This window comes from Apaloderma vittatum, unplaced genomic scaffold (assembly GCF_000703405.1).
Source record: "Apaloderma vittatum isolate BGI_N311 unplaced genomic scaffold, ASM70340v1 scaffold6951, whole genome shotgun sequence".
Taxonomy (NCBI): Eukaryota; Metazoa; Chordata; class Aves; order Trogoniformes; family Trogonidae; genus Apaloderma; species Apaloderma vittatum.
The window spans coordinates 27,021-44,571 of NW_009700857.1; the positions used below are offsets into that span (position 1 = coordinate 27,021).

Below are 17,551 nucleotides of genomic sequence, written 5' to 3' on the forward strand. Positions count from 1 at the left end.
CAGGAAGAACCAGAGCACCGGCAGGGCGTAGCGCTTGACCGCTTGGGGTTTCCGGGGATAAACAGACACCACAAGCACTGCCGTGGGAGAGAGAAAAGGGTCTTATCAACCTTAATGCAAACAAGAACCTCTATTTTTTGGTTCTTGGAAGCCTTTTCTGGCTAGTATCAGCAAGCACAAGTAGCCTGACCATCCAGAAACAGGCAACAGTGGCTGGTCATCCACTGAACAAAACAAACAGCTTCTGAGGACCTTAATTTCTCCAAATCAGAGGTTCTGTATCCATGATAGACTTAGCAAAGTGAATCATACACATTTTGTAAATCATTTCACTGTCTGCTTCTGCATTACAAGGGACAAAAATATCAAATACCTGTTTATTTCCATTAAGAAAGTATCTAAACCATCTGCTGAAGATTTTGAAATGCAGCTTAGAGAGGTAATTGAAAAATTTCTAATGAAGAGGATGATTACTTTTTTGTGACCTTTGATGAAAAATGCAAAAGGTCTGATCTGGCAGTTCCCTTTGCTCAGTGGCACACAGCACACAGCCGTATTATACCACACTTCAGAACTGCAGCCCACAGAAGATATGTGCTGCTTGACAGTTTTATTAGGAACATCAGCGACAAACTGATGTCTGGCAGAATGGTCTAATCTGAGCTTTTTTCCTCCCATACTTGGTGGCTTCTACTGAACAGCTGTTTCAAACTTCATGATGTCTTGGGTAATTACCCAGACCCCATTGCCACGGCATTTGAGCATCTCATAATTTTAATGGCATTTGCCCTCACAATGTTTCCTGAAACAGTGGAATAGAGACATAAAAAATTTATGCAGAGGCTTGGTTTTTTTAACCAGAAAGCAAGTGTTCCCTCTTATTCTCTCTGAAGTCTGCTCACAGCTCATATTTTGAAAGGAACTGTATTAAATACAAACAAAAATTTACTCCTAATAGGCTCCTTGCATGACATATATTGCTGAGAGATCAAAATCTTAAATGCTCTGGAGACAGAATTATTATTTTCTGTTCAGTGGAAATGTTACGCAGCAACTATTTATTATTCTGTAGTTGAAGGACCTTCACTTTCTCTGTGTTGTTCATCTAGCATCAGTCAAGAACATTTAAACTCCTGAAAGTACCTAAAAACAATTCTGGTAAGCAGGAAAAGGGTTATGGTACCTATTTTTAAATGGGAGTTAATTTGAGTTTAAATGCTATTAAACACAGTGGTCACTATGGAGCTTCAGAAGAGAAGGAGCCGTCTGTTCCCACAAAATCCCAGAGAGAACATCTGCCTTCTCTAAAGTAGTCTCAATTTATGTTCAAATGCTTTACTTTGAAAAAGAGATTAAAACAACTGTAAAACTGAATTCTATGTTTATGGAGATTTACTTTATTCAAATTATCCTTAAAGGGCCTTTTACATTTGCTATGGCTAAACATGCCCTTTTGAGATTCATTATGAAGCAGAGTGTATTGAACATTGGATTAAAAGATGCTGGCATAATTAGCAGTGGATTTAGCCCTAACTGAAGCAAGGCTATAAATAGTATATATTAAGATTATATTTTTTTCTATTCCTAGGCTATTGCTGACACAGGAAGCTGCTATTATAAATCAATTATCAGCTGCATTTGTAGTGTGTCAGGCACTGCTGGCACAGAAATAGACTGTTTCCACACCCTGAAGTGCTCAGAGTCCAATGTCACATCTGCAACACAGGCAGGGAGCCGCAGTGGGTTAGGCTGAACTGCCCGCCTCTGTGTCCCCAGATCCTGCCTTGCACAAAATCCTTACCTGAAATATGAGTGTTGAGCCCTCACCTACACTATGGCCCCCAGATTCTGCAGGATTCAACCTCAAAAGCCTCCAGCAGCAAAATAAAAAAGCCATGCTGACGAACCAAACTGATTCTCAGAAATACCAGTTACTGACACTTTTTCTAAACAATGGAAAGGGACTTCTTACAGATCATAGAATCATAGAATGGCCTAGGCTGGAAGGGACCTTAGAGATCATCTAGTCCAACCTCCCTGTTTTGGGCAGGGACGCCACCTCTCGACTAGACCAGGCAACACATGGGGAGATGTCCATGACCTTCCCTGAACTGTCCTCAAAGAGAGGAGCCAGCCAGGGTAATTTTAGCCCCTCTCTTTCCTGGAGGCAGGTCCTGAGTTGTCCCAGTGAGAGCTCAGCACTGGAGCCCCAGCACCGGAGCCCCAGCACCATCCTCATTTTGCATGCCGTAGGCCTCCGCAGCTGCCAGGCAGACTCCTGCGAAATACACCTATTATGTGTGTTTTACAGGAGGGACAAACTCAGGACCTTCAGATGTTTGAGGCGCGACTGCACTGGCTATTCAGAGGCATTCCCTCTAGACATTCCCTCTGAAGACTTATTGACTTAGAAGTGGATATTAGCTGAAGCAGGTCATACCTGAGAGTTGTTCTGTGACATCCAGCAGAGCTTGGCCACTAAGGTAACGCACCCGGTGGGCAAAGGCTTGCAGCAGCAATGTGTTATCTGAAAGAGAAACATTTATTTCTACTCACTCTTCTGAGGCTGTAAGAAAAAAAAATATATAAAGATGCGGAAGGGCAGAGGTAACTGCATGTTGTAAAATAAAGTCAATTCTGCCACTTTCTGCATCATTTTCTTCTTTCCTTCCAGCCTACTTGGGAGGATGTTAAATGCAAAAAGAAAAGCTCTCCTTTCACATTTGTAAAGCCAAAGCTGATTGCTGTACAAGGAGCTGTGTGAAACATAAATCACATGTAATCAGTGAAAAGGTTTGGTGTCCTGGAGCTCTGCAGAAGTGACCTCCTCCCCTGACCTAAGGAAAAGGGTGAGAAGTCTCAAAAGCGTGCACACCCGTTCACATTTTAAGGATAAAATGATGTTAAAACTCTAAGTTACCTGTTGGAATCTATGGACAAGACTCCCAAATCACACTTAGAAGAGAGAATTGCTGCACACTGCCAACACCATCTGCTCAGTGGCTCTTCTAACATCTCTGAAATCAGATCTTGGCAGAAGGACTTGGAAAACAAACTGACTCCCCAATACTTGACTGTCATATGTATTTTAGTTCTTCCAGTGCTGCCTGTTGTTGTTTTGCAGTCTTGTTTTAATTTATAAACTGTTGCCTGGACTGCTGTGCAAGCCTCCAGTCTTATCGCTTTGATACGCTAAGCAAAACTTTTCTTGGAGGCAGAATGCACATGGGATGGGCTACAATACTTTGCACCGATAAGGCAGTCAACCTACTTCTTTACGAATGAGTACAGAGGCAAATCCCAAAGTGGTTTCACGTGGCACTGTGCTATGAAGTGCTCCTTTGTACATGAGATATAGAAAAGGAAGTCCCTAATGATCTTCCTGCAAGTGTACAGCAAAGAACTGACCCTACTATCCTAATTAAGCTTCCGCTTCGGTAATTACACTCTTCTCATTCACTTTTTCAAACCGACACTTCACGTTTTGCCTCACACTCCTGCAGTATCAGCAGACGCTGTTTCACACTTGCTGATCCTCCCCAGAGAGTTACCTTACAGCTGCTGCTTGGAAAACAAAGCCCTGAGATCTTGAAGGAGCACAAAATCATGTTAATTGATCATTAATATCGGTATCTACACAAACTTTCAGGAGAACACTTGGGGTTTGGGTCAGTGAGGGGGAACTGTTTGGTCGAGTTTTAGGAATCTAAGTGTATAGGCATTATCCACCTTTAAGTTTAAGGATTTCAAATGCCCTGTGCATTTGGAAACAGTAAAGCTCGAGTCGATAATAGATTTACCCAACCATTAATTCAGCTGCCTTGAGAGACCCAAAGACAGAGGAGTTTTTAATAGCTCTTAGAGAAAACAAGGTGGTGAGCAGTTCAGTTCTTATTAACTCCGTTCAATTCTCTGCATGTTAACTAGAACTGTTGGCCACAGGACAGACAGCCCAATATAAGCATCAAAAGCTTCTCCATGCTCTCATTTTCACTGTGGTCCTCTCTCTGCTTTGTTAACACCTCCAGCGGAAATTTCCCTTCCCCTCTTCCAGTGGGCTGGTTCCTCTGGGAGCTCATCAGGCTGCTGGCCTGGCTCCACACCAGTGGCCATCTGAAGGGCATTTCTTCCATGACAGACGACAGGGTAGGGCAGATGTCAGAGGAGAGCAAGATCTATGTCTTGGTCCCATTGCAGTCAGGCTTCATTTGCTGATTTGTCTCCATCTCTATCAAGGTGTCTCCCTTGAGACGGTTTAGGGTCCCAGGCCACAGCCATTGACTGTGTGTGGCCTTCAGCTGGGGATGCCCAAGTCAGTGTCAGGGTTAGGCTAAATAAATGATTTAGGCATTATTTGGAAGCAAAATAATTTGACTGTAGGTAGAATTTTGGTCTCAGGGATGGTATGGGGTTTTTTGATTTGTTTTTATAACAAATGATCAAGCAATTTTCTGAGCAGCTTGCATTTTGGCCCGAATCATTAAAGGTGACAAGATGAGGAAGTCTCACCTAAAATTCAGAATGTGAGATATGTCAACACAGAACAATAGTTGGGCTCTTGGCTATGAAACTCAGTGAAGCAATGGGGCGAGATGTTGCGCTCACTCTAAGCTCGGGGCATTGCACAATCCTTTAGAGTTTGCAGGAGGGGGTGTCATCTGCCAATTGATTTTAAATGGTAAAGGCAGACAATTGGAAAGCATATGGGAAAGTTTTGCTCATGCGTTTTCCACTAGACCCTTCTTTCCCCCACTAAAGCCCTGGCTGTTGAATTTTGAAATACCTGTGATTCAGTTGCCTGTTTGAATTTTTGCAAATGTCCATAAAAATGAGTAGAGCAAAAATAATATATATATGTATCTATATATATCTATCTCGCTTGCTTGAACCTGTTTCTAGGTAAAGTCAGTGTGATGAGAGACAGATGTGCCTTGCTCCTGTTCTGACATCTGCCAGCATGGACAGCTGAGCATGATCTCTCAGAACTGGCAAGAGGGTAATGACAGAAAGCTCCACACAAAAGCCTGATGGGATCTGTTTACTGTGTCCTCTGTTAGCACAATTCTGCAACTTTTTTCCAGTCTTCTCCCAGGCAGCACAAAAAATGGGTAAAGGGCCAAGAGCAGGACAGGTCTCACACCCTTCTCCCCACTTCATCATCAGAAACAACCCTACCCTTGTGACACAGAAAGGCAGCAGGTCAGCAAAATCCCTGAGATCACAAAGCAGCTGATGGGGAGAAAGTTGATAAACCCCTTTTAAGACCTGCCTCTTCAACACTAAATTTTCAGGCATATTCACCCAGCGCTGTGTTTTCACAGCTGACATAAATCTGCCCTTGCGCGAGTGAATTTACAGCAGATCTCGGCTGTGTAGTTATTGGCTATAGCAATCTTGCTCCACACAGAACTATGTGTGGAACAAGCCATCATTTACAACTGGATTTATAGTTGTTTGTGCTAAAGAAATGAACTGCACAAATCATAAACTCCTTTTTAAAAAAGAAGGCAAAAAAGAAAGGTGGGAAAAGAAAGGTGGTGCAGAAGCTCTGATGAGAGTAAAGTAAAAGTAGAGTAAGAGTATAGTAAGAGTAGAGTAAAGTACGAGTAAGGTACGAGTAAGGTACGAGTAAAAGGAACCTTAAGTAAAAGTAAGGGTAAAGCAAGAGTAAAGTAAGAGTATAGTAAGAGTAAAGTAAGAGTAAAGTAGCATAGAGTAAGAGTAGAGTAAGAGCAGAATAAGAGTCGAATAAGAGTAAGAGTAAAGTATGAGTAAAGTGAGAGTAAAGGACGAGTAGAGTGAGAGTAAAGGACGAGTAAAGTGAGAGTAAAGTACGAGTAAAAAACGAGTAGAGTAAGATTTGAGTGAAGTACGAGTAAAGTAAGAGTACACATCAAAAGCAAAGCAATTAATTTGGAAAAGTCCAGCTGGGCCCAAACAACAGACCTCAACAGACTCTGTTCACTTGACTCCAAGATGGAGAAGCTGCAGGTAAGGGCAGTCAATGCCAGAGTCAGCCTTACCTAGGTGAGCAATGAGAGTTTCCAGTGCTTTCACAGCTGCGGCAGAAATTCCCAAGTGCTTTGAGTTCAAGTTGTCAGTGACTGCTTCTACCAGAGGGACCAGCACGGGGTGTAAGGCATCTCTGAGCAAGGGTGTCATCAAAGCCAGGGCCTCCAGTGCCTGCTGCTTCACTTTCTTGTGGCTATCCTGAAGTCTCAGGACAAAAACATCAAAAATCTGTTACGAAAAAAAGACATGAAAGTTGGATTAAACTGTTTTTCTTTCAAGAAGAGATGTAGAAACAAGTACCCAGCAATGGAAAAGATTAATGTAATCCATTCTGTCAGGTCAGTGCTTGCTAGAAAAATTTCATTGTTTTGTTCTGGGCTACTCACTGTAGTGGTTCCACAGCCTCATGTTGGTTGAAAAGATTTTTGTGTTTTATTAAGAGGTTTGGGTGGGAACAGCTCATGCAGTGTTTCTCTTTACCTATAACTCATGACATTATTCCCATTTTAATAACGCAAAATAATATCTTTGGCATCGAGGCACGAAAATGTGTGTTTACAATGCCCGTTTTTCCATAAAGCTCTCTCAAGTACTACAGGAATTCTCACAGAATCACAGAGTGTCAGGGGCTGGAAGGCACCTCGAAAGATCATCTAGTTCAGCCCCCCTGCCAGAGCAGGATCACCTACAGTAGGTCACACAGGAACGCGTCCAGGCGGGTTTTGAATGTCTCCAGAGAAGGAGACTCCACAACCTCCCTGGGCAGCCTGTGCCAGTGCTCTGTCATCCTCACAGAGAAAAAGGTTTTCCTAATATTTTTGTGGAACCTCCTATGCTCCAGCTTGCACTTGTTACCCCTTGTCCTGTCATTGGACATCACTGAGAAGAGCTTGGCTCTGTCCTCCTGACACTTACCCTTTACATGTTTAGAGACATTAATGAGGTCACCCCTCAGCCTCCTCTTCTCCAAGCTAAAGAGACCCAGCTCCTTCAGCTTCTCATCATAAGGGAGATGTTCCACTCCCTTCATCATCTCTGTGGCTCTGTGCTGGACTCTCTCAAGCAGTTCCCTGTCCTTCTTGAAATGAGAGGGCCAGAACTGACACCATATTGCAGATGCAGCCTCACCCGGGTAGAGGAGAGGGGGAGGAGGACCTACTAGCTGTCCCCCTTCTAATAAAAGCAGAAAAAAAGGTATTTACGATGCCCATTTTTCCATACAGGTGTTTCAAGGACTATAGCAGTTCTGACTTTGCCAAAAGTGCAGCTGGATGAGATCCAAGTTTTATCTTCTCAAAACCTGCATCTGGAGGATTGCAGGGCTCTGATGAACTATTTGGGATCCTGACCATTTGTTTACCTAACAGGTAGACTTCTGAAGTTTAATCATAGAATCATAGAATGCTTTGGGCTGGAAGGAACCTTTAAAGGTCATCCAGTCCAAGCCCCCCACAGTGAGCAGGGGCATCTGCAATGAGATCTGGTTGCTCAGGCTACTGTCCAATCCGGCTGTGAAGGTTTCCAGGGGCGAGATTTCTGCCACCTCTCTGGACAACCTGTTCAAGGGTTTCACCCCCCTCACTGTAAAAAAATTCTTCCTTATATCTAACCTAAATCTAGCCTCTTATGGTTTAAAACCACTCCTCCTTGTCCTATCGCTGCAGGCCCTGCTAAATCGATTGTCCCCATCTTTCTTACAGGCAACCCTTAAGAACTAAAGGCTGCAATAAGGTCTCTCCTCCAGGCTGTTCCCCATGTCAGCTCTCTCACCCTGTCTTCATACTAGAGGTGCTCCCTCTGATCATCTTTGTGGCCCTTCTCTGGACTCACTCCAACAGTTCCATATCTCTACTCTGCTGAGGACTCCAGAGCTGGACACAAGACTCTAGCAATGTACTCTGCAGCTCTCAGTCAAGCACGCTCAGTCCCTTGACAGCCACATTATCTGTCACTGTTTTCTGGAAAAAGGGCAAGGGAGCTGCTGGCAGGAGAAGGAAGAGAAGGTCTCCGGAAGGTCTCTAGCCATTTTCCTCCTCTTTCCATAGAGAAAAAAAGGACCCCAGGAAGGGTGAGAACAGTCTTTCCCAAGAAGGAAAGGGATGAGGACAAAGTGAATAGGCAGAGCTGTGTCTGCATAGGACAAGATCAAGTTTACAGGATCATCTGTTACAAAAATATATTTTATTTTTTTTTTAATCAATCTAGCCTGATACTTCTTCCATTTTTCTTCTAGAGAATAATTGCTGAGCTTTCACTGGCTGGATTCCCTTTTTTTCAGCCTAACTGGTAGTAGGAGACAGCAGAAGCTACAGCAACAGTAAATTCTGACATCACCTCACGAATGGTACCAATAAGCACCTGCCAGAGAAATACATCCGGGCTGAAATTACCTGCCCTCAAGCCTGGGGTTGAATTAAATTATTCTGGGTGAGAAGCAACCAGTCAGTCTCAAACAACTAGTATGTAGTGCCAAGACACACTGAGCTAACTTTACTGGTGTAGGCTTGGGAAGACAGCTAACGGGAAAGGAGCAACAGAGATGCTCTACATACCTGGACAACATCAGTGGAGATGAGCTGAGGGCTGCTTTTGCAGTGATCTAGGAGGGCCACCACTCCCTGCATTCGTGCCTGAAACTCCTTGGCTGTCAGGAGCTTGTAAAGTTCACTGAGCTGTTCGGTTTGTTCCACAGTCCGAAGTGATGTGCGACGGACTGTCCCACAGGGTAAGATGAGATCATCAGGCCTCAAGCTGGAAAATAAAAACAAGGCAAGACATTTTGGTGATAATATCTTCAGTTAGTTTTGAGGAAAACATCTCGAGCAGACTTCCTAATGATGTGACTTCAGCTAGATCCTGATCTGAAAAGCAGCTCGGATCTCATGACAATCATTACGGGAGACACTTTGCAAGTAACATTAGTGCTAGTGCTTACTCAGGAAAAATAAGGCACTGAGGATGGAATTAATCTCATTTATCTTCAGATGTCTTCCCAGGTACTCATCTAGCACACCTCTGTGGGGAAAAATAGGCGCCACTTCAAAGTTTAAACGCCTCATCCTATGGGAAGTGTCTGTATTATAACGAAATTAATTACTCTGGAGAAATGTCTCTACGACAGCTATGGGAATCTGGATCAAGACATCATATGCATCTGAACAGATGAATCCTGCCTAGAAAGATGAATGGGCATATCTGAAAGGATCCAGCGAATCAGTAAGAGAGAACAAAAGAGAAGCCAGACATCTCACCACTACGCTTACATTGTTGCTTCCCTAGGGACTGGATCCACAGCTTAGCAAACCCAATGGGAACAATTCTCCTGCATCAACTTCTCTCTGCCGTGAGCACAGGGACATCCTGACCGTGTTACTGAGGCACGCGGTCCCTTTCTGCCACTGCTGAGCACAACAGAGCTAAACAAATCTGCTCCGTTATCAGAGAACAGGTACGACTCGCTCTCCGACTGGCAAGGGAAGACAGCAAGGACCAAATTCCTCTCTCTAATGCTGATTGCAGCACAGGAGAAAAAAACATGCTGTCCATCACTCAATCAGTAATGGGTCTGAATGACACGAATTGCTGCAGAAAAAAGTCCATGTTGTGACATCTCTTGACCAGAACTGCTCAGGAATTGTCTTGCTGGTACTGTTTGAGGGTCAGAAGGCCATGATTCAGCCTGGCCAAACCGCTTACATGGAAAGTGCTATTTTGGGGAATGGCATCTTGGCTCCAGACTGGGACTTGTCAATAAACCACCCATCCAAACAAGACTACACTCAGGTAAGAATATCCTCATTGAAATTCCTTGTCCCTAGTCAAACAGCAGAGGCACGACCCTCTCACAGCCTCCACAACACTGTCCTCACCACTTTGCTGGTCCTTCTGAGTTGCTGCTGGTGGCTGTCTCTTCCTCCCTCTCAATTTTTGTGGAAAACCCTCCTGAGAACTTGTGCTCAGCCTAGTGCAGAACTAGAAATTTTGTATCATAGAAGATTTTGGGGCCAAGGAAACAATCTCTGGCACAGCTCATCTCCACCAGAAAGATTTTACTGAGGAAGAGACATGTGAAGCTTGTCATGTGCTTTGTCACATAGAACAGAAGTGCTCATTACCCTTCATCAGAAGGCAGGTTGTCCTGGGCCATCACCAAGCCGCTGTTCCTAGACTTGCTGGGGTCCTTGGCAGATGAAGGTTCACATTTATGGTCTTCTATTCCCTACAGAGAGAGAGAGAGAGAGAGAGAGAAACCCATGAATACATAGAAGATCAAAGAGGAAATTACTTGTTTAAAACACAAGTTATAAGGATCACTGCTATGAAGAAAGGCTTCAGAAAACATTTATTAACTTAGAGAGGGAGACAGGTCAGAGATTCAGCAATGTCTACAATTTGTTTTCAAGAACCCAAAGCAGATTATAGGTGCTACCATACTGGGTAGCAGCATAAAATCCTGAATTCGCTAGGGGAATAATGCGAACTGGTAGGGAACGAGCCCTCTGGAAAGGAGTAGCAGGAAAATTTTGGACTCTGGACGTTGACCCATGGTGCTGGGAGTTGATTTGGTTCACACTCTCTCTATTCCTGCACAAAGGCACCTTCCTTTCTAGAATGTAAGTGGAGAGGAATGAAAAAAAAGAAAGATGATTTTCCACTCCATGCTGAATTCACAAAGCTTCTTCCAGCTCCACAGTGCGTGACAGCAGGGCAGTATTCCCAGAATCCAGACAATACATGTACTAATCATGATTGCCTTGCTCATCTTTTCGTATAGTTAGAAATTTTCTTGGCAACACTGCTTCCTTCGTCTGTTGTAACGACTGCTCTCTTCAGAAGCACTATTCTCATTTCCTTGCTTTATTGGGGGGAAGGGTTGTGGCTGGGGGCTTTTCATGCCTGAAGTCAAAACCATCTTCTCCTACTTTCCTGTTTGTGACCGATATTCAGAATATACCCACTTTATTTCTAATGAAACTAGTTCCTTCGCTGTCTGCAGATAAACACACTGAAGATCAACAGTTCATTCCCAGAACCAAAAGGATTCAGCAGAAGAGGAGCGAGATAAGGATTAGGTATGTTTAATCTTGTTTTAGTAATCTCAGTATTTGCATAAAGGAGACATTTCTCCTGCCAAGCACTTACTTTCTGCTTAATTCTCGCCATAACATCTTGCAAGTCACGGGAGGGGACAGTCTGTTTCAAATAACTATCAAATTTTTGATGACTCATCAATATGTTCAGCATCTTCCGTCCATAAGACCTAATGCAGCAAAGAGACATGAATACAGACTATTACTGTCTTTTCTCCCTTGTGAATAAGGAGAAGTGTTGATAGAATCAGCTGATATTTTAAACCCATCACGTGCAATACCTTCATGAGAAGGTATGACCTATTCAGCAAAGAGATACTTACCTCGACTTGTGTTCAACTGGCTGCAGTCTGCACTGATGACGTGAGGCAAGAGGAGAACACAGGGCAACAGGAAAATACAATCTCACTCTGAAATTGTGGATACGCTTCTCTGGGATCAAAGGATCCCATGGGACAAATGAAGCACATCGTAATTTCAATTAATAAACTAAGTAAGGAGGTTTTTTCAGTTTTCGTTTGGTTCAGTTTTGCTACTATGAAACTACAGCTACCTTTAAGAGGAAATTTGGAGGTTGCTCAGCTACAGACAACTACATTATACAGTGACATGGAAGAAAAATATGTGACTATTGCAGGCAACTAAATCTGCAGAATAGGCTTAGAAAGATAGCTGCTATTTTTCTAGGCCAGTCTTATCTTCATCCCAAATAAATGCTTGGGATACTTCAGCAATGAGCAGTGGCCAAGACTGGTGAAGAGTCATTCAAGTAACAGAAATCTGGCACTGGTCCTCCTTGCTGAACAACCTCATGCCACCCAGTACTGTCATTTCCCCAGACAACATCATCCATGCTGTGAAGTAACTTTATTCATATTTACTTTACCTTCCACTCTTTTAGGTTTTGTCAATTACAACCAGATATCTAACAGTTTTCACATTTTAGGAGGTGAAATGAAGATCATCACCTTGTGTCCTGATGACAGTCCTGGGCAAGCTTCACCAGGGCATGTACCAGCAGCTCGGTACTGCCATGCGTGCCCGACAGGAGCCTCTTGGCTCCGATTTGCTCCATCACAGTCAGCAGGTGTTCAGCTGTGCACTTCCGCACCAGGGCGTTGCGGTGCCTGGAAACAGGAGAAGGGACACTGGAGAGAAGGAAGCGCAGGGCCAGAAGCACAGGCCTCAGTCGCAGGGCGCTCCCTGTCATTGCTGGCACAAAGAGGCAGGAGCTCTCGCAGCACATTTAGCCACCTGTAGCAGCTCCTGTCCTCGGATAAACACAAAGCTGATGTGGTGAAGAGGGGCTGCCTGCTAGAAAGAAGGAGGAATCCAATCTCCCTGGACTATCTGACACGCAATTTCTTTCCCAAAATTGACTCTGAGAAAGAGGGAAAGGAAAGTCAATTGATGCTGACTTGTCAGAGAGCTCCCACTACACTGACAGAACTGCAGCAGGATTGAGGCTTATTCCACCTGTTTATCTCCAGATCTGCAGACCCTGGAAAAAAACAAACAGGGGAAAAGCCCTGCGGGGCATGGAGCTGCAGATACCCAGCAAGGCAGGCGGTTTGTTCTTTGATGCTTGGCAAGTGGCATGTTTGAGTGTTTGACCCTTTTCAAAAGGTAAGAAAAGGGTAGCAGTCTTTTTAGCCAGGTTGTCCTTGCTAGAGGATGCCCATGTGAAACCATCGGGCATAGCACTAATATTTTAAGGCAGCATTTGCCTCAGCTTTCCCATGGGAGTTGGCCCCTGAAGGCGCCTGTGAAGTGACTCCCCGTCTCAAGGCTACCATGCAGCATCAGTTGGAATAGAAGGTGGAGTTCTAAGGACACGACAGTCAGACTCCTCTCGGCAGGAGCTGCGCCCGCTGTGCCACACCCAGCGAGTCCTCCCTGCCATGCTCCATGTCCCCAGAATCAGCCTCCTTATTTCTCAAGTTAATGACATAATGATGATGCATGGCTTTCCCCAGCACCTCTGTGGTTAGTGTTGTGAAATACCAAAGGGCACTCACTGCTGGAATTGCCACTGTCCCTCTTCCCGCAAAGCCACAAGGCTGTCACCACCCGCTGCAGGGACTTTCACTTCCCCACCATTCACCACGTCTAGGCAGTGTTGACAGACTGTGAGAATAATTCGGCTGCAGTAGGGTACAAGTAGACCACAGGAGGAAGGGAGGGAGGTTGGTCAGAGAATATACTAACTTCAGTCATGGAAGATGCAAGACCAAGGGCCCTTCCTTCCCATCATTCCCTTTCTGCTTCCCGTCCCTTCTTCCTACCGGCACAATTTAAGGTGAAGGATATCACTAAGAGGAGAACGACTTACTGGGCTCCAGTAACCATGAGAGCCGTCATCGCTCGTGCAGGTGTCACGTTCCCCACCATGATTCCCAGGGATCGACTGGCAGCTTTCTGAATGAACTCGCTGGAGTCCCCCGTCTTCTGCAGCAAGACCCCAGCAACCTGGTCCACCTCATGGTCCATGTGCTTCTTCATGGTCCTGAAGAGCTCTCCCAGAGTGTTGATTGCGAAGCGAGACACCTTCGAGCGGAGGTTGCTTACCTGGGAAGTCATGAGGGGAAATGTAAGAATCGCCTTGTAAAACAATCAGTTCTCCTAAACAAAAATCCCAGGAAACAAAAAGACTTCTTGACGTATCCAGGAGGTACAGGAAGAGCCCAGAAGACCACCACAAGCACAGAAACACACTGATGCCAACTTCTCTGGCGTCAGGCTCGTGTATACAATACAATTTTAGTGAGACTGCAGGCCTAAAGAAATACTGTTTCACCTCGAACAAAGTGTGCTACTTAGCCCAGAATGGTCACTGCTTTGATTTTAGGCCCTTTTATTGAACACAGACAAGCAAGGGCTGTTTTTTTAACTGCAAAGGCACAATCCATAAAGATAGAGGAAAAGCTTGAGCACTCAGCCAGGAAAGAGAAACTCCAGGCTCAAGTCTACAGACTAATTTGCAGCAGCGACTTGAGTCCATCTGTGGCTCTGTCTGCTCAGCAGAACCCCAGCTGCTGGACTCCAGGCACTTGAGGGCCCTGCAGATCACATGCAATTACAGCTGCAGTGGGTGGGGTTTCACAGCATTCAGTGCTGCTCTGCAGGGATCCCTGCCTGCAGTGAGCTTTCCCACAAGGGTGAGGAAGAAGCATCTCAGAGTCCTGTGCTTCATTGGAAAGAGACTTTGAAGGACAGACCAGCGGTTCTCTCTGCCAGGCTCAGCTGTGCCTGTTAATAGAAATGACCGACACAAGTGCTAGAAGTGCACGTGAAAGCAAAATGAAATGAAAGCTGGCAGATGTCTCTGCACATGAGTGTGTAGAACAGAGACGAGGAAATTTCCTCAGAAGTAGAAAAGTGATAGAAAAATCAGATGAGCTAAGCTGAAAGGCCTGCTTCTCCCAACCCTGATCTCAGAGTCAGAGAATCTGAATCCTCCATGTCTAAAGAGAAAGGTTTGAAGAGCCCAACAACACAAGGGTCATTCAAGCCTGCAACGTCATCAAATATTGGATAGAAGGGCTGATATATTCAGGGAAATGAGCTAGGTCTTACTGTCTTCTGCAAGAAAAGGAAAATTTAATAGAGTTGGCAGCCCTGTAGTAAGAGTACAAGGCAGCTGGTTCAGGCCACAGACAAGTGCCAGGTTGGAAACAGAGACACATGTGTTATCAAGGAGCTTTGTGTGACACCCCTCTGTTAAGTGAGAGATGAGATAGTGAAGCTGTGTGCCACTGCCCTGCAAAGGCCACAGTCAGGCCACACCAAGCAGCCGGTGATTGCAGCCCAAAACTCCAGAAAGGAAGAAGGAGAAGACATCATCAGGAAACACTGGCAAATAAATACCTGCAGTTGATCCCCCAGGATGCTGAGGAGGAGGAAAAAGAGGGAGGAAGCTGGGAGGCGCAAGCTGAAGTGTTTAAGTACAGCTTGGGCAGATATTTGGGCTGTGGCAAATCACCTGATTAGTGTCTCCGTTTCTGCATTTGTATATTGCTTTATAACGACACCTGGCTCAAAAGAGGAGACAGACAGATGCCCCACACACCAGTGACTATGGCTGTATGTACAGACAGATCATACAGGCAGGTGACGTAGCCAATTAGAAGAATGAGGTCTAAAAGCAGTGATGAAGGCAGACACTGAACACACATGTAAATGAACCGGCATGTATCTGCTCTACACCCCAGGTATGAGGTACATGGGACACAGCTAAACACAACTTTCTTACCTCATGGGTAACTGCCATGGAAACATCAGGAAGCCTACAAAGAAGGACTTCTGAGTGGCAGACAGCCAGGCACCTGATGCTGAAGAGTCCCTTCGCCTTCTGCTCCCTGAAAGGCAGTAACCAAAAAGATGGATTTTTCTCACCACCTAAGAACGAGGCAGCGCCCTCTGAAATTACCAGGGTGTCGGCTCAGACAAACCAAGGGAGGTGCTTCTCACACAGCACTTAATTAAATCATGGAACTTGTTGCCACAGGATGCTGTGGCAGTCAAAAGCCTACATAAATCCAAAACAAATAGAAGGTTCCAGAGGGGATGGGTTCATTTGTGGCCATCAAACAAGACAGCCGTTCTGAAATCCCTGGCACAGAAAGTCCCTATGTCACTGCCTTCTTGAAGCTGGGTGACTGTGCCATGTTTCCGCTTCTTGCACCCTGCCTGTACCCTGTCCCTGAGAGAGGGTCCTGACTGGCTCTTACCACGGCAGATTCCACACCTGGGCAACACCAGCCAAAATGCTGGATCTCCCAGAAAATCCCTGCTTAAAATAACACCCACAGCAGCGACATGTTACTGTGAAGCTGTAAAAACCTGCCTCTTTCAGGACACTTGCTTTGGGAAGGACATGTGCTACATGAAGGCACCTGATGCAGTCTTTGTCTTACTTGGGCTGCAGGGCCAGACTGGGGACCCCATCCCCACTGGGGTCTCTGAGTGTAATCCAGACTCCCCACACCTGGCAGCATCTCTCTGCACCTACAGGGCGTCAAACAAGGAAGAGAAACTGGAGAGGGGCAAACTAAAGTGTGCGCACACGGAGACACATGACGAAAGATTTTTCATGGTTATCCTAGTGAGTGTATGCTGACCCACAAGTCAAAAAGACAACCAGTATCACCAGAAACTTCTAGTGTGTCATACTTTATGTGTCTAATTTTAGGACACGCTGTGATTATCAACAAAACATCTTCTGCCCGTAGTAAGCGATGAGAAGGAAAAATGTAATTCTAAAGGGCCAAGATTCCTAATGGATTTTATTTCTTTTTCCTTGTCTTCTGCCATGAGCCCTCCAGGAGAAATGACAGGATGGGCAACTCCGCCTCACGTCTCAGTCCTTGTCTCAGGAATTCCCTATAGGTGCTCCTGGGATGCACGTGCAGGTCATAGGGAGGCCCTATCTCCTGCTGCTGCTGCCAGCAGTGGCACCAGAGATAAATCCTTACTCAGTCCCACCCGCGCCAGTGACCTGAGGAGTCCAAATCTCTAAACTCAAGACTGCTTCCATTCCGGATGAGTCTTTCGACTGTTCCGGCATCTCCCTGCCTCGGGAAAACCTCAGGACACCCCCTGTACACCAAGATCTGCTGCTCCGATTTTTGTCAGCAGGCTCTGAAGCAGCTCCTCTCGGCGACTTAAGAAGAGAAAACCGATCAATTTATACTTCTCCAACCAGAGCCATCTCTCGGTCACAAGCAGAAAGATGGCCACTGAGGCTGTCAATGAAGTCAACACCTCAGATGGTCTAAACTTTTGAACTTTGAGAAAGAGTGCAAGGCTAAATAGGCCTATGAGTATTCACTTCTCCACCCTGAGTGGCATCAAGTTAATGAAGCACGTGATGTGCGTTGTTAAGGGGGGTACACACTAAGGGGGAACATGTAGTAGGGAAATTGGGAAGTCTGTACCTCCTGAGTACCTCAGCCAGTGGGGAAAGGGTGTCATGCATGTGGGAAATTAGGATAAAAGGAGGCTGCGTCCTCCAGCAATTTAGGAGATCTCACTGGGACTTGGTACCCCAAGTGGACATCCCCTTGACTCAAATAAAGTAAGATTCCTCTGTCTTCTTCGTGAACACTGACATCTGGCAACATGATTTTCCATATAGGTGCCTGTGGCTTCAGCGCCCTGGGAGCTGCCTGTCAGCCCTGCAGGCAAAAGATACTCCTTGCATCTCAAGCTGAAGATTTCTTCAGAGACGTGGTTTCTTTGCAGCCTTGTTTATTCCTGGTACGGGACACTTTGCTTGCTGAGCTTGTACACTTGGATGGGCGAGCCTGCTGTCCTGTGGGAGAAGGGGTCCAGCTTGATAAATGGCCATCCCTGCTTCCAGCTTTGGAAATATGGAGTCTGAAGCAGAAGAAAACCTTGTTCCCTGTGGAAGTAAACCTGCAGCAGGGCTATACAGTTCCTGGGGGGAT

The 17,551-nt window shown here is 45.4% G+C and overlaps 1 protein-coding gene across 1 annotated transcript in view; it reads right to left on the reverse strand.

Annotated features, from left to right (window-relative positions):
- The window catches only part of FAM179A (family with sequence similarity 179, member A), a 16,833-nt gene extending 165 nt beyond the window's left edge, over positions 1-16,668 (reverse strand). The window contains exons 1-10 of the mRNA XM_009878916.1: positions 16,577-16,668; positions 15,355-15,460; positions 13,435-13,670; positions 12,071-12,229; positions 11,155-11,272; positions 10,128-10,231; positions 8,565-8,763; positions 6,024-6,240; positions 2,441-2,527; positions 1-77 (exon numbers count right to left, since the gene is read on the reverse strand). The exon at positions 1-77 is cut by the window's left edge and continues 165 nt beyond it. Coding sequence (XP_009877218.1) covers positions 1-77; positions 2,441-2,527; positions 6,024-6,240; positions 8,565-8,763; positions 10,128-10,231; positions 11,155-11,272; positions 12,071-12,229; positions 13,435-13,670; positions 15,355-15,460; positions 16,577-16,668 — 1,395 coding nt within the window. The remainder of the gene's footprint in view (positions 78-2,440; positions 2,528-6,023; positions 6,241-8,564; positions 8,764-10,127; positions 10,232-11,154; positions 11,273-12,070; positions 12,230-13,434; positions 13,671-15,354; positions 15,461-16,576) is intronic.
- Between the last annotated feature and the right edge of the window lie 883 nt (positions 16,669-17,551).